General features: G+C 41.3%; 1 protein-coding gene across 4 annotated transcripts in view; it reads left to right on the forward strand.

Annotated features, from left to right (window-relative positions):
- The first annotated feature begins 3,919 nt into the window (after positions 1-3,919).
- VAPA (VAMP associated protein A) overlaps positions 3,920-22,915 on the forward strand; it is a 37,118-nt gene continuing 18,122 nt past the window's right edge. The window contains exons 1-3 of one of the 4 annotated variants that reach the window (XM_082418528.1): positions 3,920-4,214; positions 19,791-19,889; positions 22,430-22,582. In XM_082418528.1, the coding sequence (XP_082274654.1) occupies positions 4,136-4,214; positions 19,791-19,889; positions 22,430-22,582 (331 nt within the window). In that variant the 5' untranslated portion in view covers positions 3,920-4,135. Of the gene's footprint in view, positions 4,215-7,281; positions 7,319-19,790; positions 19,890-22,429; positions 22,583-22,915 lie in introns of those variants that run through there. The other 3 variants (XM_082418529.1, XM_082418530.1, XM_082418531.1) reach the window with 3 other exon arrangements.

The raw sequence follows: 22,915 nt of genomic DNA on the forward strand, positions 1-22,915 counted from the left end.
GAAAAAGTCCCGGGATAAGTTTTTTTCTAACTCTTCTTCCAGCCTTGATTTTATCTGGTGAAGCTTCCACCTGCTTTCTCTTGGAATCTCTATTTCTCAGGGAAGTCTGACAAATATGCTACGACAAGCACCCCCATCGTACCACACTTCCATGAGCACTGCATCCCTGTGATGCTTCCCGACCTCCTGCATGTTTCAGGTGGTTGTCACTCTCTATCCTATCTATGTGTTTTAGAAAGAGCCCATTGTGTGCAGTGACTGTGTTTCCTTCCCGTTGTAGCCCCAGGGTCCCCCTTTTACTCCGTGGGGTGGATGGCTTCCCATCCTCACCTTGCAGGACCGCTGAGCAGATTGCTACACTACTGACCTCCTTCTTGGTCCGCTCCTGGCTTCCCTGACGCCTCCCTCTCCGCAGCCCTCTATTATCACAGGCAGGAAGCAATGCAACAGGGGGAATTAGGTGCTTACACAGTGTGGGGAGGGGAGGAGAGGCGGGCTTTCCAGGAATGACTCCCAGGGCCAGACTGAGCCGCCCCACAGGGCAGCTGCTCCCTCCCATGCTGCACGTCCTACCTCTGACCCAGGGATCTGGAAGCTGCTCTCAAGCAGGAGTCGCTGCTCCTGCTGACCCTGCAACAACTCACCGCCTCTGGATACAGGAAGCTAGTGACTGAGTGCTGGAACGCTGCTGCAGAAAGCTTCCAGGTTCCCGGCTGCCTCGGCAGAAAACAGACAGGGGCAGAAAGCCGGCCTCCGTCTCACTTTCAAATATCCCAGGAGTGTAACTCACTGGTCGAACTTATTCCAAGAACAGAATCCTACTTGCAAAGGAGCTATTTCATGTTCGTCTCTCTTGCTTGGATGTAAGCTTATAAGGGCAGAGACCATGTTTACTGGCTCACCACTGAATCACCCACATGCCGGGCACAGCAATCATTTAACATTTAACATTGATAAGGTAACAGTGCTGGAACAAGACACTATTCTAAGCTCTTTGTGTGTATTAACTCATTTAATTCTCACAACAAACCTCGGTTGTAGGTTTCGTTATCCTTCCCAATTTACAAATGTAGAACAGGCACAGAGAGGTGAAGTAAGTTGCTATGACCACACAGCAGAAAATGGTGCTTGAACCCAGCCTGTACTCTGTATCCTTCTGCCTGAATGTCTGCTGAAGGTACGCTCATTTAAATGTTTACTGAGTTGAATTACACAGAGGATTGATCATAAACAAATTCATAATTATAGACCACCTCTAGAGTAAAGGTTAACATATTTAACTATGGAGAAGCAGGTAGTTGTACTTTGTTACCATTTATACTGGAAATTGGTGTGGTTTTTAAATTATTATTATTATGCCAAATGCACAAAAGATAATCTGTGCAAAGGTGAAAATTATTGATGATTCAAGTAGGTTGAAGTAATATTCAAGGACTTTGTACCTCTTAGACTCATGAAAACTTGGGAGTTAGAGAAATATGCTTGAGTATATTTTTTGCTAATACCTTATTAAGGGATCTTTATGTAGCCACATTAATCAATGTAAAAAGAGCAATGAACATTGGGCCCCTGTTTCTCCATTCCAAACAATAGATGTCAATTACATTTAAAATTGTTGCCTTAATAACTTCTGGGTGTCATTTTTCGTGGCTTTGGGAAGAGCAAAAATGCACAGAGTAGAAAATTGGGCTACTTCCCTTCCCCACCTCCCTCCCCCCTCTATTTACTGACATAAGATGCTCTCACCTGTGTTTTCATTTCCATATTTAACAACAAAAGTAACACTTGCTAATTGTTATAAGGTTGTCCTGAGTAGCTGTGTTGTTTGTAAAGTTCTTGGAACTGTTAGAAGAAAGGTATTAATACCAAAGCACAAACCACTTAAATAGTGTGCTATTGAATGAGGGTATGCTGTGCTCTAAAATAGTAATAGGCGAATTATTTCAAAGAAGTTTCATGTATTCTTAGACCACCAGATCTGTAGATTCTTATAGGTTTAGAGTCTATACCATTTTTGAAGCGATACTGTGAAGAGAAAAAGTGAAATGGGCAGAGGTTTCTGAATGATATAGACGTGGAAACTGGACTACATCCAATTTCGGCTTCCTCCTGAACTCACGGTGAACACGCCAACATTGCCCCACAGGGGAGAGACTGGCAAAGCCCTCAGCATGCTGGGCCTGCTAACTGGGGTTCCCAGTTAGCTTGCTGGGAAGACAAGTGTCCATCTGGCCGTGGAGGAGCCAGTCCAGCCAGGCTAACTTGCCCATGGATAAGAGTTCTTAGGCAAGTAAAAAAAAAAAAAGAAAGAAAAGAAAAAAGGAGTTTGTGACAGCTTTAGGGTTGTCTGTTCACGACTAAACATATGTGGGAGCAAATCCCTTGAAGGGATTGTCAACCTAAACTTTTTTTTTTTAACCTTAAGGCCTCTTTTGGTAAACATAGAATTTGTGTATTCTTTAATGAGAACTGAAATTTTAAGATAATTTTGTGAATAAAAGGAACTCAAAGGAGACGTAAATTTAGAATAAGCTTTTCAAACTATTTAATAACCGCTCCCATCCTCCGAGGTTTTCCATTGCTCTCCTTTAGCACAGTCTGGTACGAATGCTAGGTTGGCTGTTCTGGAAAGCTATTCCCAGTTGGGCTCGGATGGCTGGACTGCTGTGATGAACGTAGACTTTGTGCCCGCGCCTAGGCCGTGGTTCCATTTGTCTCATTTGTTTTCTAGACCCACTGGGCTGCTCCTTCATGGCAGCAGTATCAATTTGTCCTTTGTTTCGTGGTGCTTCCTAGGGATTTGAATTTGAGCAGCACTGTAACGGTTTAGTTACGGCACATTCATCTTTTTCATGTTCTTGTCCCCGATTACCCTGGCAATCCGTTAAAGATTGGTCAGCAACTTTGCTGTTGGGATTTTTCTCCTTCGACTCAGTTTACTACAGGCTACCGTAAATGCTGCAGATGGAATTCGTTGCCAACATGTGAACGTGACACTGTTTTGGTTTGGGCTTATCATTATCAATCAAAACTGAAGAACAGATAACGGCAACAAACGTTGTAGATTTTGACTTTTATTTCCAGTTTGATAACGTGTGCCTCGTCAGATCCCCAACGACGCGTCTGCTTCTTAAAGGAGGCGTGTTTCCTCTTCGGCTTTTGCATTACTGGAGAGAATTCAGGAGGGAGGAGAGCTTGGACTGGAGAGCCACAGAATTTAGTTCTACCGACGGAGGGATGGGTAGAATTAGGGAGCACGCTGACAGATCCACGCATGTTTTCCACAGGGCATCTTCTATATTTCTAACCAGGTGAACCTCGGGTCAGTCTCCAGAAGCTGTTTTTCTTTTTTAGCGCAAACGAGACACCCTCTGGGAACCAAAATGAGTGTTGGCGCGCCCCACCCCTGCCTCCAACCGACTCTTCTCCTTCCCGCCCGCCCACAGCCGCTACTACAACTCCCAGCAAACACCGCGCAGCGCCGCAGGGGGACCAGCTCCGGCAGAGGCCCCGCCCCACGCGGAGCATGCTGGGAGTTGTAGTCAACAAAGCCTGACCACGCCTCCTTCTGCTATTAGGCATTCCCGCTTGGGAGATGGTAATTCGCTGCCGTAGCGGGTTCTCCAGTCTCGCAACCCTAACTGCGGCTAAACGGGACCGAGGATTGCGCCTTTCCGCCCCGCCGTGCGCGCCGCATCGGTGCCCCAGAGCTGAGCTCCGCCCCGTCGACACCCGCTCCCTTGACAGCTGGGCTGGGCTCGGAGCGCGGCGGGCCGGGAACGCGCAGGCGCAGCAGCCGGCCGCGCGGGGCGGCGTGGAGGGCGGGCCGGGCGCGAGGCCTCGCAGCCGCCGGGGCGCGCACGTAGGCACGCAGAGGCGTCACGTGGGGCGCCGAGGATCGCAGTGCGCGTGGCCGCGGCGGCTGGTGTGGGGTTGAGTCAGTTGTGAGACCGGGAGCTGCGGACGGGCGGGCGGCCCAGCGAGCCGGCGACAGAGCGGCGGGCGTCGGGTTCGGGAGCCGAGCGCTGGCCCCGCGTCAAGTCGGGCCGAGCCGCGCCGCAGTCGCCGCCGCCGCCGCCCCCCGCCCGCAGCCAGCGACCCGCCGCGGGCGCGCCCCCGCTCTGCGCTGTCTCCGATGGCGTCCGCCTCCGGGGCCATGGCGAAGCACGAGCAGATCCTGGTCCTCGACCCGCCCACAGACCTCAAATTCAAAGGTGGGCAGGGGCGGCCGGCGGGAGGGGCGGACTGGCGGGCGGGGGGTGGCGGCCGCGCCCGGTGGGCCCCCTCCCCCGCCGCCCGCGCTCGGCCCCGCCCGCGGGGGTGCGCGTTCCCTTGCCTCCTCCCGCCCCGCGCGCCCGCCGCCATCTTGCGGCGCGCGGGCGCCTCGCTGCGGCGGCGGCCTCGTCCTTGGCCCGCGGGCCGGGGCGGGGTCCGGACGTGGGCGGTGGGGCGGGAGGCCGGCCGCGGGCCGGGCTCTGCGTCAGCGGGGACAGGCGGCCGGACGTCCTCCGCGCCGGGCGACACCTGCGCCGGGGCGACACCTGCACATGGAGTCTGGGGCTGCGGGGCCCGAGGGAGCTCCTCGGGGGGGTTTCTCCTGGGGATGCTGAGGGTGTGCGGGGAAGCGGGGTTCGTCCCAGCTCCCGTCACGGGGAGACCGAATCCGCTTGTGCAGGAGTTCGTATCTTGTCCTTAATTCAGGGACTCTTCCGAGCACGGAGCCTGTGAGATGTGTGGCCGCTCTAGTGCTTAAATCAAATCCCTCGTTGTAGTCCAAGGTTGAGTCCGAAAGGAAAACAGATTGCTTTCCATAGGAAACGCTTTAAATAGCTTTAGGAGTTTTAAAATGTTGTATTCTGACGTTATGAGAGGAGTATTGTATAAAGCCTTCATTTTGGAAGCTCTAGTGCTTTTCCGAATTTCTTTGAATGGAAATGTCAGTGAGCTGCTTGTTGGGTAAGGATTCGGTTTTAAGACAACTCCACGAAATATTAATATTTTGAGAGGCGCTAAGTGCATTTTATTGTAGCAAGTTTATGTGCGCGGCATGATTTTACATAGTTGTAGGCGAAAGGAAAAAAAAAAACTTTTGGGGAATCATGAATGTAATGATTTAGATAATACCTAACTCAAATAGCTATTATCTTAGGGTAGAGGAATTTAGTATAAACCTTTATGGTGTGTGGTTCTTCCGAGAACTTTAGTATTTTGCTTTTATTTTTTGGGAGGCTGAGTTTACAGAGGAAGTTTTCTCTTCTGGTTAACCTGTGTGTGTTGCCATAAGGGACTTGGATGCCGTTAAAACTAGTTTTAGGTCAGGAAATGTTCGCAGAGTTTGACGCTTTCTGCTTAGAGAAGTTGTAATGTTTCCATAGTAAGAGACTAGTAATAGCGAAGAGGCAAGTTAAAAAAACAACCAAAAACCCTACACAGTGACTTGCTAAATAGTTAACTCATTTCAGGTATTGAAGATTTACTAGCTATGATGATAGAACAGGTTCTTGTGTTATGGATGAAAGTAGTTCACAGGACATAATAAAGTTTGGGCATAAGTTGACTTTAAAAAAAAAGAGTTTCACTGGAAATTTTATAGGGACACACATTCACTTGGGCCATTTACTTAGCAAACACTAGTGAAAGCTTTGTGCCGGGACTTCCTTGGTGGTCTAGTGGTTAAAACTTCACCTTCCAGCGCAGGGGGTGCGGGTTCAATCTCTGGTCGGGGAGCTAGGTTTCCACGTGCCTCACCGCCAAAAACATGAAACAGAAGCAATATTGTAACAAATTCAATAAAGACTTTAAAAATGGTCCACATCAAAAAAAAAAAAATCTTAAAAAAAAAAAAGCCTTGTGCCATCTCTATATTTGATTAAGAGTATTCAACAATGAGTAATTTATTCAGCAGGTATCAGCTTACTTTTGGGGATTCAGTGGTAAGCAAGGTAGAGGGAAGGTCCACAGTTAGTTTGGTTTAATGGGGTAAGCATACAATTAACAACAGTAAAATGTGCTAGGTTTTATCTCAGCCCTTGAAGAACTCCTAGATGGAAAAGACATATAGATGCTGTAACAGAGGCAAAACAAGTATGAGGAAAGAAACCCCTTCTTCCTTCCTCCCCTCTTGCTTTAGGAAGCAGCTTGCTTTCAAATGGGGAAGGGGGAGGGCTGGTCAAGGGAATGGTTTGCTCCTTTCCTGATGTGAGAGAAGGTTGGCTTGTACTTAAATACCCAGTGGGTTGCTGTGTGCTTCGGTCTGAAAGTGGGGTAATGGGGAGGATTGGGAAAGAGGAGGGGTAGGATGAATTGGGAGGTGACATTTGGTGTCATTTGAACTTCTTAATAAAAGTTACTCTTCTAGTCAAAGGTAAATAGATTGCTCTGATGGAGAGCTCTCTGTATTCCAAAGAGCAGTTCAACACTAAGTGAGGAGACTCAGTTAGAATCAGCAATCTCTTTATGCTTCATTTGATGGTGGTATAAAAAGTCATTTAACTTTACCGTGAATTACCCGTAATTTTCAGTTTAAGTAAAAGTCTATTAAAGGATAGTTTTGCAAAATGTCACCTGCTGGTAGGTTTATTTGAATTAGTTTGACTTTACATTTGATTAAGATGGTTTCTCCAAGAGTGAGTCATTTAATCATTCTGAGATTGGGTTGTGAATTTTTCTGTTGTATGCATAACGAAGTCATCTTGATATGAATTATCATCACTTTGCACAATTGTGGAGAAGCAGATAGCAGTTTAATAGAGTTTCTACATACCTCAATATTTTATTGAAGTTTATTGTTTTCTACAATTGTTTATATGAAAATACGTTTAGAATGATGTCATGAATTCTAAAGTAGTTCTTTTGTTGCATTAGTAACGAAAAAGAGGTAGATATTTTCAAATTCTGTTTTTTAAGCCCTGGCAGTAATTTGACGTAGAATTCAGATTTGAAATTTGATATTACATGTGAGAGACTTTTTTGGGGGGGGTCCTTAAAATGTTTATTTACTATTATAAAATTTCTTCCTTTGTATTATACAACATTTTATTTTTCCAGCCTGTTAGTAATTCTGGAGGAGAGTTTGGAGAAGAAAGTTTAGAAAATGCTAAAATAAATTGTGAATGTATTCTTCCTCCTAATGATCAGAGAAAGAGGAAAATAGACCAAAATCATTGTATTGAAGGTGGCCCATAACAGTAACATCAGTAAAGAAAACTAAGCTCTCTGAGTGACGAGGGACCTGCAGTGTGTCAGCCAAAGCATCTTTGAATAGCAGCACATCACGATGAGGAGGCCTGAGTGAGGATGGGGAATACTCCTCCTCTTGGTGGATATTTGGCACATTTTTAGGTATTTCAGATCATTCCTGTTTCACAGTGGCTACATCAAATCCCTGGGGTGATTCCGGCCCCCCCTCCCCCCCCCCCCAAATAGGACATGGTTGTCTTATTACTCTGTTCCTTAACAGTTTTCAAGGAGCTCTCGACTGCCCACCAGATAAAAGCGTAAGTCTTAGCGTGACATACAAGCCCTTCCGTGATGTGCTGTCTCCTCTTGTTACACCTGTTCGTCGGCACACGTCCACACTTTCTTCTCTGAGAAAGAAAAACCCTTCTCATATTTAAGCTTATTTGTTCTGTTATTTTTGCTGGTTAAGGTAAAAGTCTTCATGACTCAGACCATGTTCCATAAGATATTTTCTCGGTCATGTTTTCAACCACTGGCTTCTTCCTTTAAACATAAAAATGCACTTAAGTCTTTCATTTTAAAAACAAATAAGCCAACAAAATACTTCCTTGACTCCCAGCTCCTTGTGGTACTTGCCCCTCCTGTGCTTCATTTCCTTTGCAGTCAGACTTCTTGGAAAAGTAGTTCATGTTCCCCGTCTCCCTGTTCCTCTCCTCCTGTCCACTGTCCTCCCTGCTTCCTGATGGCTGCTGCAGTGACCACTGCCACTTTCTCTCTGCTTTGACCTCTCTTGGGCACTTGCCATTACTGACAGTTCGTCTTTTTAAAAACTCGATTCTTTTGCCTTCTGTGACACAGTTGTCTTCTGGTTTTCTTCTTTGCTCTTTACTGTCTCATTTGTGACCTTTTTCTTAAATGCTCATGTTTCTGAGATTCTGACTTGGTTTCAACTTTATCTCACTCTGAACTTCCCTTGTTCAGGCTTCCTTGTTTTGAGGGCTTCTCTTTCCCCTCCTTGCTCTCTTTTTGCACACATTGGTATACTCCCAAATCTGTGTTGAATTCAGACTTAAAATCACCTTTGGAATACATACTAATTACTTATTGACATTTGGATTTGAATGTTGCTCAGACATCTCAAACTGCACATATCCCAAACTGGTTTTTTACATTGATGTTAAGGGGGAGAACGGTACAGGTGTGGAGGTAGTGGAGTGATGTCATATTTGTAGTTAAGGAAACACACTTCTGGTAGCAATATGGAGTAATATGGGAGGGAGAGATGAATTAGGCAGCTGCTGCTGTCCACGCAAGAGGTGACCGCTTGTGGGGTGGTGTTGGAGATGCAGAAAGTTAAAGACCGTCAAGCTGGTGAGACCCGGGGGTCTCTTAGGTGTGTGCACTGGGAGAGTGTGTCTTGAAGGCTCTGATTTCTGGCTTACACACCTGGAGAGAGGGGAGAACAAGCCCTGGCTGTCTCATGAGAACGGGTGCGTTTTACCCAGGAGGAGTGGGAGAGGAAGGTCCTCATCTCCTTGGACAGGTTAGCTACATTTAGGTCCTTTCAGGGTTGTCACGAGGAGGTGAATCGTAGGCCTTTGGTGGTACGGGCGTGTTACTCGGGAGAGCTCTGGGCTTGGCCAATTTCTTTGCTTCAGGTGACTCTCTTTCCTCTACTGGTCAGCAGCTGGTCTCCTTTTCTCTAGCATCCCCTCCCTCCAGCCTGTCGTCTACACGGATGCTAGAAAGAACTACCCTTTGAAAAGTGCACACCTGATACCGTTGCTCCCTGGGTTGAAGAACCTGCACCATTTTCCCATTATGCACTTGACAAAGCTCCACATCCACCGCCTGCCTCTTCATTTCTCTTCTGCCGTAGCTTTGGTTATATGAAACCATCTCTCCAGATGCTTTCAGCTGTTGCAAGCCTCTCCAGATGCTCTTTTCAGAGTGTTGTCCTCCCTCCTGTCAGGCAGGCTTTCTCCACTTCAAGAGCCCCTTCCTCTTGTGCTGTCTTTGATTTTCCCAGGCCACTTGGTCACTGCCTTCTTCATGCCACTATCCAAGCTTGTGCTTATCTACAGTTACAGCACTCACCATTGTATAGTATTTATGTTTACGTACTTTTCTCTCACAATCTGTACTGTAAAGTACTTGAGGATATGCTCATTTATTTTTATGTCCATAATAACAAGATCTGGCATGGGATGATTGTCCAGTGAGTGTTGATTGCACTAGTAAGACTCAGATGATTTCTCCTGTAATTCGTGTTTTCTGTCTTGGATCTCTTTTCAGTAGGGTTTTTCATCTGCCTTTGCAGGTACTTGTGTTTTCAGAGTTTTGTAGTTACAGAAAAGGGTATTTTGTTAAGAGCTGACTAACGATAGATACATTGTTCATTCTTTATGCTTCACCTTTTTCATTTAAGTGAGAAGTGGGACTGGGTGATTTCTTGGGTGGCGGTCGGGCTGTCAGGGTTTGTGAATGTATATGACAGTTGAGTGCAAAAGGAAGACACAATTTTTCCCTGCAAAAGAAAAACAGTTTTTCTCTTTACATATGTAAAGAATTGGGAGACCTTGATTGAGTTAAGTTCTGCAAAGTTTGGTATTTTGTGATTGTTAGTGTTGGTAATTTTGTTGTTGGTTTACTGTACTAGTTACCTGTTAGATTTCCTTTAAGACCTTCCTTAACCATACACAGATGGTCTGTGAAGAGTTTGTTAGCAAGGACCCTTTTATTTTCTCAGAGGCTCTTCCTGACTCTCTTTTTCTTGTTGCTTTTCTATCTTGACTGACCGACCCTTCAATGAACTCCTGTCTTTCAGAGGAGATAGTGGTTAATATAGGATGGATCCTACTTTCTTTCATAAAAAGTTGGTTTAAAAGAAAATTACGTGTTTGCCAGTTTATTAAACTTTACAGACCACAAAATGTAATATTATTTTGTATAACTACTAAAGAAAAATTCTTGTTAAAAAAAGAATTAAATGCAAGAGGGGGTTATTTTTGCAAATGCTTGTTTACTGGGTTTATTATAACTGAAATGTGACTCAAATTACTCTGTTTAAAATTTCTTATGAAAACTTTCAAACATTTATAAAAACCTTTATACACTTAACGAAACCTCTATACTCTTAAATTTAATAATTTCATATATACTTAAGTTTAATGATTATTAGTATTTTACTGTGTTTTTTTGGGGGGGTGGGGTTACCACAGTATTTTAAACAAATTCTGGCTGTTAGCATCTCAAGCTTAAATATCTGAGCTTGCATTTCTAATAAACAAAAAAAGGGTAATTTTCTTTGCAGAATCATGACACCATTGTCACTTAATAAAACCAAAAATAATTCTTCAATAATCTGATATTTTGTCTATTGAAATCTTCCCAGTTACAGTCCTGGTTTTTAGTTGGTTTGTTCAGTCTATGCATTGCATGCGGCTGTTGTATCCAGGTCGTCTTATCTTAACAGTGCCTCCACCACTTCCTTTTTATCATGCCATTTACTTGTTGAAAAGACCAGGTCGTTGTCCAGCGGAATGTCCTATATTGATATTTCTGGTATGTAGTTCCTGTAAATTTGGAGTTGGATTTAAGGGCTTGAAGATTCAGGTTTCAGTATTTTTTTGGTAAAAATACTGCATAGATAGAATTGTGTCACATCAGGTGTGGATAACGTCTGGTTGTCCAACTTGTAGTGATGTTAAGTTGCTTGGTGATGACCGCCTTATCCCTCCCTTGAAAAGTTGCGTAAGTATGAGTGCATTTATGGTAATACGTGTGAGGGAAAAGATCAGAAAGAAAATAACGTTAGCAGTCATTAGCTCTACTTTAGGATGCTTTTGTTTTCACGTTTTTACTTTTCTGTGTTTTCCAAGATTTCTGCAATGAACATTCAGTGCCTTTAATGGTAAGAGAAAAAAATTATTTTGTTATTAGACTCAGTACTTTGAGAGGTTATATCAAAAGTCTTGTTTGTCCTACCTGTAATACTTTGTTTTATTTTTTATTAATAACTTAAGCCTTTTATACAGGCTGAAGTCTTTTTTTTTTTTTTAATAATAAAGCAGTTATATAAGGTCAATAGAAAACAAGTCTGTAACTATACCGTAGCAGTTCAGAAATCAAGGCATATAAAGACAAGTAGAAAATCATGTTTGTTTGAAAGCAAATCTAATTTATAACTAACTGTACATACATCTGTTAAGTTTCATTGGGCTCTTACTGTTAGGATCAATTGGTGGTCTCTTGTGAGAGCGTGGTAGATTAGTTTGGGGTATTTATTTCTCAGAGAATGGGCCCTGCCCATAGACTGTATTAGAGGCAAGTAGGTCTAAGCAGCGTGTAAGTTCACAGGATCCCTCTTCGTCCAGACAGTGCGGAGGGTTCAGTGGTGGGCACCTCGCCCAAGGCCAGCCAATATAGACATACTGATGATTGGCTAGTCACAATGTTGAAGCCTCCTCTTTAAACACGATAGGTTTTAGAATTTTAAGGTCACAGAGACTTGGAGACAGTGGCTGATCTGGGCCATGTCAAGCAGAAGTAGCCAGTTGGGAGAGAACAGGGAGAGGAAAGCAGGCAAGAGAGGTCTTGTGGTTCCAGTATCAGTTTCTCTTGAATGCAGCCTTTTGTGAGGCCAGCTGTACCTCATGTCCTGTGTCACTGAGATTGCTTTCATCTTTATAATCAACGCTTAAGTATGATTTTATTCTTCATAATAAAATTCCTTGCTTAAATAAAATTAGACTTCAACATTTATGAGACTGTGTTCAACTTTATGACTGTGACACATATTTCACTTTATAAAAATAACCTCAACTAATGTCTTAAATTTTTATAAATACCATTTTTAATGCCGTGTCATTAATATACCATAGAATTTATTTTTTTAAATTTTATTTTATTTTTGGCTGCATTGGGTCTTCATTGCTGCACACGGGCTTTCTTTAGTTGCGGTGCACGGGCTTCTCATTGCGGTGGCTTCTCTTTGTTGCGGAGCATGGCATGGGCTCTAGGCACGCGGGCTGCAGTAGTTGTGGCACGTGGGCTCAGTAGTTGTGGCTCGCGGGTTCTAGAGCGCAGGCTCAGTAGTTTTGGTGCAGAGGCGTAGTTCCGCGGCATGTGGGATCTTCCCGGACCAGGGATCGAATCCGTGTCCCCTGCATTGGCAGGCGGATTCTTAACTGCTGTGCCACCAGGGAAGTCCCAGTATACCATAGTTAGCTTAGCTACTTTTCTCTGGCATTTGGGGAGTTCTCTAGGATAGTTACCGCGAACATTTGGTACTGTTTTCAAAATTCAGGCTTAAATGAATGAGATGTTTAGTTACTTACGTTTCAGCTTTTAAAGGATGTGATTGGATTCAGTGGCCATTTTTAAAAATAGTTATGTTAAAGAATTGTTAATATGAGAGAGCTTTAAAGTACTGGTTTGTAATATAAATTGACAGATTTCTTATGGGCCTACATTTTGACAGCCTTTTATTTTGTAGCTATATACTTCCATATATACTCATCCATATATATTTACACGTGTGTGTGTGTATATATACATACATATTTTTATTTTGGTACTTGGATAATCTGACATGAATTTGAGTGACTGCTGTACCTTTAAAGGTATAGAGCACCTTTACATCATGGAGTGTGTTTTCTGTTTGTTTTCTCTGTGAACAGGTTTTACTTTTATAGCTTATAGGGGAAGATGAATCCCTTGGTTTTGTTTTCTAAGTACTGTTCCCACTGCCAAAAATCTCAGTAACAGCACCTTCAAAAGATAGCTTTTTCTGAATCTTTTCAGTCCCCACCCCCCCCACTTTAAAAATAAAAGGTTTTATGAACAAATTAAGGTAATATGAATTCACGTTTAAAAGTCCCTTCTGATTATAAAATCAATGCTTAATGTAGAAAGTTGAAAAAGCATAGAACAGTATAAAGCAAATAAAAATTACTCAATCCTACCACCTATAAATAACCAGTTTCTTTTTTAAAAAATATATTTATTTATATTGGCTGCGCCAGGTCTTAGTTGCGGCATACAGACTTCTTAGTTGTGGCATGTGAACTCTTAGTTGCGGCATGCATGCGGGATCTAGTTCCCTGACCAGAGGTCAAACCCAGGCCCCCCTGCATTGGGAGCACAGAGTCTTACCACTGGACCACCAGGGAAGTCCCTAAATAATCACTGTTAACAGTTGATTATTTTTTCTGTGTATGACTCTTTTATATCCTATATTTTTTAGTTAATATTATTGTGATAATTTTCCCATGTTATAAGTATTTTGCTTCTAATCTGACAGGAGCTTTAGATCTGTAAATGGTGCTAAAAACATTTATTACAGGTTCTCCCGAAGATATCCATTTCTCTTTTATTCTTTCCCATCCTGCCTACCTAGATTTTAAAGAGTAATCTAAACTCTTCAGATATGGAACGCTTATTTCTGTTTTAACAAAGGTGTTAATTTAAGCATATTTAATGTTTAATCCTGAGTGCAAGCATGACAAAAAAATTTTTTTATGTGTGTGTACATCTTATTTTTCTCTAGAAAGTTACACAGTGGAAGGACATAAGATTTATATAAAAATGTTACAAATCAAAATGTTTCATTTCTGTGTGAAGACAGTGTTGTTTATTCTCTCCCACTTGTTTTCAGGATTGTGTCACAAAGATTGTTTAGGTCAGAGTGAGCAGTCTGTGCATCAAAAGGTCAGAAAAAGTACTTCTAAAATGTTTAGTAGCTTTATACAAAATGTCAGTGAGGCTGTGATCATCTAAGATTGAATTACCGGCCATGTTACCACGGAGTAGTAGGTGTTTTCTAATTAAGGCAGTAAGTAAAGTTGTTCATAAATGTCACATACCTTGAGGGCTGAGAGGAGTCTTAGAGATGGTTTTGTGTACTGAGCTAGAGTGGAGGGTTAGACTGTGCTGGAGAAGTGACATGATTTGCTCAAGGTCAGTCCCCTTGTTGATGGTGTTAGATTGTGAGCCTCTAACTCAACACACTGCATTATGCTTTTTACAAAAGTCAGTACGTACACCATCAATAGCAGACCGCCCCCCCCCCCCGTGCCCCCGCCCCCCGCAGGAAGGTGATGGATGAGTATTTAACTTTGTGCTCAGAACACTGCTGTATTAACTGAAAGTGCTGAAAAAGAAAGAAAAGACATGGTTCCTGCCTGTTGGTTACTTTTAACTATAACTTTAAGCCCCTAGAGTGGGAAAACTTTTTTTTTTTTTTTTAATGACAACACACTACTATGTTAAGTGGATTTTGGACATTTTTTCATGATACATTTTGAAATTCTTTGTTGATTATGTAATGTGGATAAACAAGGGCAGTGAAGCGGTTTAAGAAATCAGAGCTTTTCTTAAATAGTAGAAGATTTAAATAAAATAGGCAAGTTTGGCTTTTGTATTAATCTCAGGGTCCATACTTTTGTAAGGTTAATGAAAGCTTATAAAAAGATATGTTTAGTGCTTTAATAACTAAACCATCTTGAATAGAAATGACTCATTTTGTTTCCCGGAAAGTGGTCTTCTGTTTATTTTTACACTAATGTTTGTACAATAATATTTATTCAGTACCTACTATGCCAGGGATTGTCCAGCTGGGGATACAGCTGCAAATAGAACAGAGACCCAGTCTTCATGGAGCTTACATTCGCTCAAGTCTGAGATTTCAGTGTGTTTGGGAAAAAAATACAGTAAATAAATTAAGGTAACTTCATCTTTAAAATTTGTAATGAAGATGTTTTAGGGCTTTCTTTGATGTAAAACATAAAAACTGTTTTCTTGGTGTTTGATACTTGTTTCCAGAAATATTCATCCTGTGGAACCAAGGGAAATACAATAAAATATCCAATAAAAATCTTTTTCTTATATTACTGATTTGACTACAGTTTCATGCTTTAACGCTGCAGAAATCCGCCTGGAATGGCTTATGAATTAGGAAATAAATAGAGCTTAGGTATTTGCATAAAATACATAGAGAATTTATGAGAGTTCAGGCTCTGGAGGCAGACCTGACTTCCCACTTCCGTGGCTTTGTGCTTGTCTGACCTTGGACAAGTATTCTAACTTCTGACTCAGAGTTGACTCATCTGTAAAATGAGGATAAGTAATAAAAGTATCAGCCTCATAGGCTTGTTATTAGGGTTAGTGACATAATTCACGCAAAGTTCTTGATACATGGTGAGTGTCCAGTAAAGGCTAGATTGTAAAAACTTCTGTTATCACTGTTTTTACTAGTACTGTTGCTGCCATGCTACTATTACTGAGGGAGTTATTAGTAGATGTTCTGTATGCTGTACAGCATATAATTCAGATGTGTGATTAAGTTAACGTAGCAAGACATATTCAGCAACATAACCCTGTGTTACTGGAAAGCTGTTTAATCAGTGATGCAGCCGTTAATTTGCTAACACCTGTGGAAACATTGAAACAGTCATCACTGACTTCACTACAGCTACATTATTTATATATTTGAGCTGAGCATCCAGCCTGCCTCATTAGGATTTTTACCTATTCTGTTTCAGTACAGATAGGATGGAGGAGTGAAAATGTCATGCTGGGGTAAATGATTTATGAATACCTAGAGTCATAGCAGAACGTACATACTTCTGATATTTTTTGTTGTTATTGCATGTTGATTAAGAACAATCCATGTGATTGCTCAGCCATACTCAGGTTAAGGCCGGTGTGCATTGCTCCAGTTCATTCAGGGATGAGCCGGTTTCTTCTCAGGGAGCTTATAGTTAGTGGGTGATTTAAGACGTACATAAATAATAAAGTGAGACATGCGGGGAGAGAGGTAGGGACACTGTGCTATGGTAGTTGTATGGTCACCCTTGTTTCTCCTCAGCGATGCATGCTTTGGTTCATTGCACTTTCTGTTGTTATCCTCCCGAGGTCACTAACTCAATCTGTACCCCATAGCCAAGAACTCAGAGCTTGTCCAGAACCGGAGAGTCTGAAAGGTGAGCCTGCTTCAGTGTTACAGGTGCTGTAGAAGACATGGAACTCCTGGGTTTAGAGACAAAGGATGTTATTCTCAGGGCACTGCAGGCAGCAACTTCATAGTTGTGTTGGTTTCCTTTGCCCCTCAAATTCCATGGGGGCAACACAAAGGGGTTCAGTGCAGGTGGGTGCTGCCCACCTGGTGGGTTTGCGTCATAGCTGAGAAACCTTGAGTCTAGGGCCCCTGAATCTTTTGTGATGGGCTGCACAGAAACCTGCCTGACCTTTTTCCAGAGGAGGACCTGAGCATTATCACACTGGACAGTAAACAAACCTGCAGTCTCCTCAAGAGGGAGATGCTGACAGTCAGATGCAAGACTGTTCACAAGGATCTACTGTAGTAGATCCTTGAAAAGACAGTCTGTATGAAAGCCTCCAGGGCCTCAACTGGCAAAAGGTGCAGAAATGCTAGAGACCCATGGAGACTTGTCTCACAACAGACCTCCGGGTTGCTGGTCTAAACGATGCTATGGAGTTCGTGAGTTAACATTCATGCACATAGCCTGTTTATTCTTGAGCTGCATCCCAGAGGCCTTTTCTGTTTCTGAAATGCTCCATGCTATATTCAGGACCACTTATCCTGAAATAAAATTTGATTCTCTTCTTAGTAAGCAGATACTGTTGAACTCAAGTTGATATACATGCTGAGGTGTTTAGGAGTCTTCAGTTACTTTGGAATGCATCAAAATAAGACGGATGGATGGCCAGAGATGGCTAGGTAGATTGATAGGTCTCAAAGTAAGTAACAGCAAAGTGTTAATTGTAGAGTCTAGGTTATGGGTGTATAATCATAATTGTTCACTGTTCAATTTCTTTGAAGTTTTTCAAAATGCGGGGGGAAAAGCCAAGTGCTCTCTCCCCTTATTTCCCCCAAGTCAGTTTTCTTTGCAACTAAACAAAGCCTGGCATTTCAAGAAAACTTTAACAGCAATTTACATCAAAATAGGTATATATGATAACCATTTAAGAAACTGTTTAGTCAGAGTGGTTCTACTTTTAGCTGTTTTTAGCTTAATTGTGTTCCTTTTAAGAGTGGGAGGTTTGGAGAACTATTTAAGAGGAAATCATTGCTCTAAATTTTTTTTATGACATTATTTTTTTTAAAATATATTGTTTATTTATTTATTTTTGGCTGCATTGGGTGTTCGTTGCTGTGCACTTTCTCTGGTTGCGGCGAACGGGGGCTACTGTTCTTTGTGGTGTGTGGGCTTCTCATTATGGTGGCTTCTCTTGTTGCAGAGCACGGGCTCTAGGCATGCGAGTTTCAGTAGTTTGGCACGCAGGCTCACTAGCTGTGGCTTGCGGGCTCTAGAGCACAGGCTCAGTAGTTGTGGCGCACAGGCTTAGTTGCCCTGCGGCATGTGGGATCTTCCTGGACCAGGGCTCGAGCCTGTGTCCCCTGCATTGGCAGGCGGATTCTTAACCACGTCGCCACCGGGGAAGTCCTGCTCTAAATTTTAGGTATACAGCGTTTCATGCCGGAAATATATTTTTAGGTAAAGGAGTCAGGCTAGTCTCACTTAGGACATCCTTCTGGGTGAGCTGCCCTAAACTTTTCCTACATTTTTGAAGTTTGAGGTTCCAAGTTTTTTCCAAACTTTTTAACACAGGGACCATATTTATGTATGTTATATTTCCATCTGTTAGAATTTGGGACTGAGAATAGGACTTTGGCTTACTGGGAATGATAATGTAGTAGAGCTAGGATAGAATACTTAGTGACAGGAAGTGGCGTGGGAGATTGGAGGAGGGCAGCCTGTGTAATTAAAAGGTGGAGTTTTAAAATTTAATTTTGTTTTTTCAGTAAAAGAGTTCAAGTAAATGTTATCTGTGTGGAATTTTGTTTTATATGGTATATTTTTACATATAAACAGTGAAATTTCATCTGTAAAGTAGGAGGTATCAGATGGTATCTGTGGTTGGTGACTAGTTTACAATCAAGTAATCATAAAATGGACTGTTGCAGTGATTGTTCCTAAATGTTAAACTAAGCATTTGTATTGAACAAATGGCAGGATTGTCTTCAATTACAAGGATTAAGTTTTAGAAATCCTCAAAACATGAGTATTTATTTCCTATATAAGTTGCTTCGAATGTTTCACTTTTTCATCAAAACACTGCTTTTCACTTTTTTTTTTTTAAATTAATTAATTAATTTATTTATTTTTGGCTGTGTTGGGTCTTCGTTTCTGTGCGAGGGCTTCCTCTAGTTGCGGCGAGCGGGGGCCACTCTTCATCGCGGTGCGCAGACCTCTCACTATCGCGGCCTGTCTTGTTGCGGAGCACAGGCTCCAGACGCGCAGGCTTAGTAATTGTGGCTCACGGGCCCAGTTGCTCCGTGGCATGTGGGATCTTCCCAGACCAGGGCTCAAACCCGTGTCCCCTGAATTGGCAGGCAGATTCTCAACCACTGCACCACCAGGGAAGCCCTGCTTTTCACTTTTTTTTCAGTTTAATTTTTTTAAGCTTACACCAAGGGTCAGCTTTTCTTAAAAACAAGAACAACAAAAAAAAACTTTACTGTTTTTCATAAAAGAAAAATATGTACAGTTTAAAGAATTATCAAGAAGTCAGTAGCTCTGCAGTCACTGCTCAGGTTCAGAAATAGAACTTGTGTGTTGCAAAGCTCTCCTCATACCCTCTCCCTGCAAAGTTAACTCCTGTTTTTTATGGTAACCATTTACTTGTTTTTCTTAATGGTTTAAACACGTAAGCATTGCAGGGGATATTAGTAAAGCAGGAGATTATTGATATAATGCAGTGGTTTTTAACCTTATTTGACACGATATCCCATTTTGATATTTTATATTTTGTAATGCGCATTTTTCCATCCTGAAGTGAAATTCATATATAAAATTACCTACCGACATACACAGTTAAAATTTTTTAATATAATGCCTTAACTATAACATAAAGGAGAAGAAAGTGAATTTGTGATGAAATATGCATTTCAATGTGTAAATGTTTGGGCATGACTGTAGTAGAAGACTAATGAATTAGCCAGATGCCTGTAACTTACTTAAATAAATGAGTTTGGATTTAAGGGAAGTTAAGGGAGGAGTTATCTGATAGAGGGTTTTCTCTAACGTTTTGAAATCAGGGCAAGAGAATATTTATGCATGTGGGTAGAATCATGTGAATGTGTCACCCATACATGTGTGCTGACTGGGCCAGACGTTTGTAGGGATTTAAGTGTCCTGAGTGACATTGCTGTTGGTAGAATAATTTTCTGTAATGGTAAACTCACCTTGCAGAGTTTTAGGGAAAGAGAAAAAGGTTTCTTGTTTTACACAATAGATGTATTTCTGGGAAAGAGGGTTTTTTTCTTAAACCAATGTGGATTTCTGGAGGGGTATGTGAAGATCTGGTGGGATGGGGGCCTAATACTGTACTTGATTGCGTGGATCTACGCGGGTGTTGCGAAATGTCTAACATCCTGTTCCTCTTCCCCCCCAACAGTAGCACCACCCAGTCCTAATGTCAGACAGAAGTACCTGACAGTGGCAGTATTACCCTGGATTTAGGCTTGTGTTGTAGCAGATAAATTACATAACTTTTCCTCTATTTTTGAGGGCCTGTAAGGATAGATTCTATCAGATCTGTTAAACCTGCAGGCTCCAGGAATCCACGATACACCCCCACCCCAGATCGCCCCATCTCACCCTCACCCTCCAGAAAAACCCAAGGTAAAATTGTTGTGAATATTTGCCTTTGTATGTTTTTCTGGGTTAGTATATAGTTTTCATGAGATTCGTAAAGAGTTTCTGTGACCCACAAAGGTGGAACAGATGTTTCTGCCTAAGACCTCTTCCAGCTGTTAAATCTGGTTATTATGCTAGTGGTCATTAGTACTTGCTGATTTTGCATTTTAACCAGGAAAATGGGCTCAGACTCTGAACTGGCTGCTGGGGGCAACCCTTACTGAGAGGCTTGGTTAGAGGGACACAGTGGAGTAGAAAATCTCAAATTCATTTGTTAGGTGGCTTTATTGTAGGTAATTTTACAGTTTACTGATAAGGTTAACATATTCAGTAAAGAATTTGGCTTTTGGTGGAATTTTTTTCTTTTGACATATTATCTTCATCTTTAGGTAGTTTGCATTTTTATGTCTAGAAAGACTACCGATCTATTATTTAAGATTTATAATCCCTTTTGGGCAATATAAAATGTAAGTACTGTTTCAGAATTCATATGTTGATGAAAATTGACACGGTCATTTTCTAAGTCAGTTTAAAAAATCAGTTATTTTACCTTGTTTTGGATAGTTGGTACTTTCCTCTAAAATTGGGGAAGTTTAAAAAATTGAATTTAAAATTACGAATTAAAACTTACATAATTATGTTATAAAAATATAGGATTGTTCAAAATTAAAATTTTGTAAAATGTTTCTTTTGTTATTTTACTAAGGAACTTTTAAAAATAAATTTATACTTAGTGCTAATGTTAAATTCCTAGTTGAAATAGTCACATAAAAATGTACACATTCTCAGTTACCTGTAGTAATTTATGGATTTTCAGAATGTTAAGAAATGGAATCTATGTCTTTAAGACTTGTAGTTTTAACAGTTTAAAATGTGTCTCTAGCCAACGATTTTGTGGATTCACGCAGCAAAATGGACAGATTGGAGCTTTCCCCTTCACTCCCCCGGGTCAGTGTATGGTGGGGTAGTTAGCTGCTAGCCAAAAAATGCAAGCAATTGGGATTGAAGAAGCAGCAAAGGATGTAAAATAATATATAAATGCAGTGATTAACTTGACCATGTAATTCAAGCAAGCCGTCCAAAAGATTGTAGTTCTTATATATATTGTATATATATTTTTAAAAAATGTGTACTTGTTGATTTAAATGTCTATTTCACATTAGAATTTTTTCCATAACTGGTTCTCTGCCTTTATATGTTTTCTTCTAATGTTCTCTTATTTCTGTCTCTTCCCTTTCATCCCAGTTCCAAATCTTTGTTAGAAAATATCTTACAACTCACAAAGTTTAAGCATAGGATAAAATTAATTCATTTCCTAGGACCTGAAATAAGTGCCTTTCATTTCAAGTCTCTTCTTTTCCTCTCCTTGCCATCAGGCAGGTCTACTTTCAGCCCCTGCTCTCTTCCCAGTGCCTCTTCATTGTCTGTTGTTCCCCTTCAAGCCTTTGTCTAAGATAATTTTCCAATATTCAGCAAAATGGGAAACCATCTGGCAGAGTTGGGGAATCTTCTCAGTCTGGACTCTATACTAGAAATATTTTAAAGTTTTAAAAGACATGCTTGTTCTGGTTTATTTAATAAAGGAAAGATAGACTTTATAATTGTCTTTGATTTCAGCCTTCTAGCTTTTTTTTTTTTTTTTTTAAAGTATAACTTAAAATTAATTGTTTCAGAAACCACTGAAAATTGCTTTTGGGTTAGTTGGAAGTGTGTTGTTGTTGCTTCCATTCAGACATATTTATCTTCAGTCTCCAAATTAACAGGTATTCAGTTTATTGTCTAAATCTGTATAAAATATCTTTAGGCTTTTCTTCGGCCAAGAACAAAAGTGGCGGTACTGTTTCTCCACACCCCACTCCCCCCTTTTTTAAACAAAAAATGGTTTAGGACTTATTTAATTCAGGCAGGACTGCATCACCTTTTGGGTTCTTTGTTTTGCAGTTTTATGTTTGGGTGTAGAGTCAAAGCTTAAAAAAAACTTTGTATGTAGAGCATTTGACACAGTGCTCTTAATAAACACTTGACAAATATGTGAGTGAAAGAATGAACGAGTGAAGGGATCAAACTTAGTTGAGGTGAAGCAAGAGCACCCTGTCATTGGGTTTGTTGGCTTCTGATGGAGAGGTTTTGTGGTCGGCTCTGTCAGGTGAATCTGAAGATCGGCATTGGTTTGCAGACCACTGGATAATCTCGATCTTTTCAGTCATGTGGTAAGAGCATACTCTAGGAATACAATTTTGGGCTTATTTCATAAATTGGAACTTTCAAAATACATTTTATTTGATAGGAACAATACATGTTCATGTAGTGATTTTATAAAGTCTGGTAAGGAATGAAGAAGAAAATAAAACTGCTTTGTTTTATATAAAACTGGAGGTATATTTAGGTACACAGACTTTCAGTACATACTCTATATAAAATTGAGGTTATGTACATCCAGTTTTGAATTCTGCTTGTGTGTGTGTGTGTGTGTGTGAATCCAATTAAAATTTTTTTTCCCTGTTTTTGGTTTTTAAACCTTACAGGCCCCTTCACAGATGTAGTCACTACAAATCTTAAGTTGCGAAATCCATCGGATAGAAAGGTGTGTTTCAAAGTGAAGACTACAGCACCTCGTCGGTACTGTGTGAGGCCTAACAGTGGAATTATTGACCCAGGGTTGACTGTGACTGTTTCAGGTAGCAAACCATGTCTTGAATTTATGCTGTTCTTTTACTATATGCAAACTGCTGCAGGAAATGTCTTATCTTGGGGTGAGGGTGTATGTGGTCAGTTTGTAAGCAGTTACTGTCGTTCAAAAAAATGTTATATCTATTCTTTATTTCTACAGCTTACTATCACATTCTCTGCCCTTATTATTTTGTCTTTGAAATTTTGTATAATTTTTGTGATTGCTCATTCTCATTCATTCACATCTCTAGCTGTTGTTACGTATTGCATGAGGCTATGGAGGTGTTATCCTAAATCTTTTGCTTAAAAATGTACAGTGCCTCTTTTTTGCCAATAGCTGT

Source organism: Balaenoptera physalus (assembly GCF_965194825.1).
Source record: "Balaenoptera physalus genome assembly, chromosome: 12".
Lineage (NCBI taxonomy): Eukaryota > Metazoa > Chordata > Mammalia > Artiodactyla > Balaenopteridae > Balaenoptera > Balaenoptera physalus.